The sequence below is a fragment of the Rattus norvegicus genome, chromosome 11 (genome assembly GCF_021556685.1).
Source record: "Rattus norvegicus strain SHRSP/BbbUtx chromosome 11, alternate assembly SHRSP_T2T, whole genome shotgun sequence".
Lineage (NCBI taxonomy): Eukaryota > Metazoa > Chordata > Mammalia > Rodentia > Muridae > Rattus > Rattus norvegicus.
In genome coordinates this window covers 41922795-41924061 of record NC_141544.1, presented here as the reverse complement: position 1 = coordinate 41924061, position 1267 = coordinate 41922795, and the positions used below count along the sequence as shown (strand labels likewise).

Below are 1267 nucleotides of genomic sequence, written 5' to 3'. Positions count from 1 at the left end.
AAACTGTCTATGTAGGAATCATGACAGTACAGAATTTCTAATTAGTTCTATCTATGGTTAATAAAAAAAAACAAGGTAGATATGATCTGTGCATTACACAATGTGAGTCTCAGCTGAGTTTGGAATGCACTGTATTAAGACACACATGGTTGATCATCATCTTGTAAATGGGGCATTTCAACGGTTATGATTCAGTGCAAAACTTCCTGGCAAAATTATGATATCACACCTACTTGGTTTAGGAAAAAGATCTTCAATTATAGAAAGTCAAAAAAGGATGACGTTACAGGACAAATGCGTCCTCATGTGATACTGCTTGAGTATTTGAAGCTAAGGATTTTATTGTAGGGTTTGAAACTCAGGCACTCAAGCACGCATGGTACCGTGAATGGCACAGTATTTTTTTTAATTAAAGGCAAAACGTCTTTCTAGGCATCCAAATAAAACAGTCCTTCAAACATGTTGCATAACCTTTAAATCACCAGTTACATAAACAAGGAGAGGATGCGGTTGAGTCCTAAGAAACAAGATCGGTTGCATAGTTTACAGTGTGTCTTAATGAATGACATTTACAGGTGTGGCTTCTCCGAGTATATATAAATGTCCTTGTGGAATTGCACTAAGAACATTTTCCTGCAACTACAAACGAGAACTACTACTCCCAACACCATGAGCTACTACGGCGGCTACTACGGAGGTCTGGGCTATGGCTATGGTGGCTTCGGAGGCCTGGGCTGCGGCTATGGCTGTGGGTGTAGCAGCATCCGCAGACTGGGCTACGGCTGTGGGTATGGAGGCTTTGGATATGGCTCTGGCTTCGGAGGCTACGGATATGGGTCTGGCTGTGGAGGCTACGGATATGGCTGCTGCCGCCCCTCATGCTATGGAGGATACGGGTTCTCCAGCTTCTATTGAATAAATATTTGAATCTATAACCCATGCAGTAGTCTTCCGTGAGTGATTCCTTGATTTTGTAAGAATCTTTATCCTGTGACCTTCATACTTCGTTTATTGTGTCCAGTCTTTTGGAACAACTGGTTTCTGTAAATAATGTGGAGGGTATTAGATGGAGTCCGTATTTTCGAGTGTTGATCTTCAGAAACCCACTTCTGTACTGGTTGGGGCGTCGTTATGTTCTCACAAACTTTAATAATGAAGTACTTCTGACATAGTTCTTTTGTCTTGAAAATCAATTATTTAACTGTAATAGTTTATGTTGGTGTATTAATATAAGATCCATCTCTGTGCTCTTTTTCTTATATGTAAA

The 1267-nt window shown here is 40.3% G+C and overlaps 1 protein-coding gene across 1 annotated transcript; it reads left to right on the top strand.

Moving 5' to 3' along the window:
* The first annotated feature begins 640 nt into the window (after positions 1–640).
* Positions 641–928, top strand: LOC102550708 (keratin-associated protein 19-3-like). Its single transcript, XM_087577411.1, has one exon. It carries the CDS (start codon positions 670–672, stop codon positions 913–915), a length of 246 nt encoding a protein of 81 aa, XP_087433537.1. The 5' UTR covers positions 641–669; the 3' UTR covers positions 916–928.
* The last annotated feature ends 339 nt before the right edge of the window (positions 929–1267 follow it).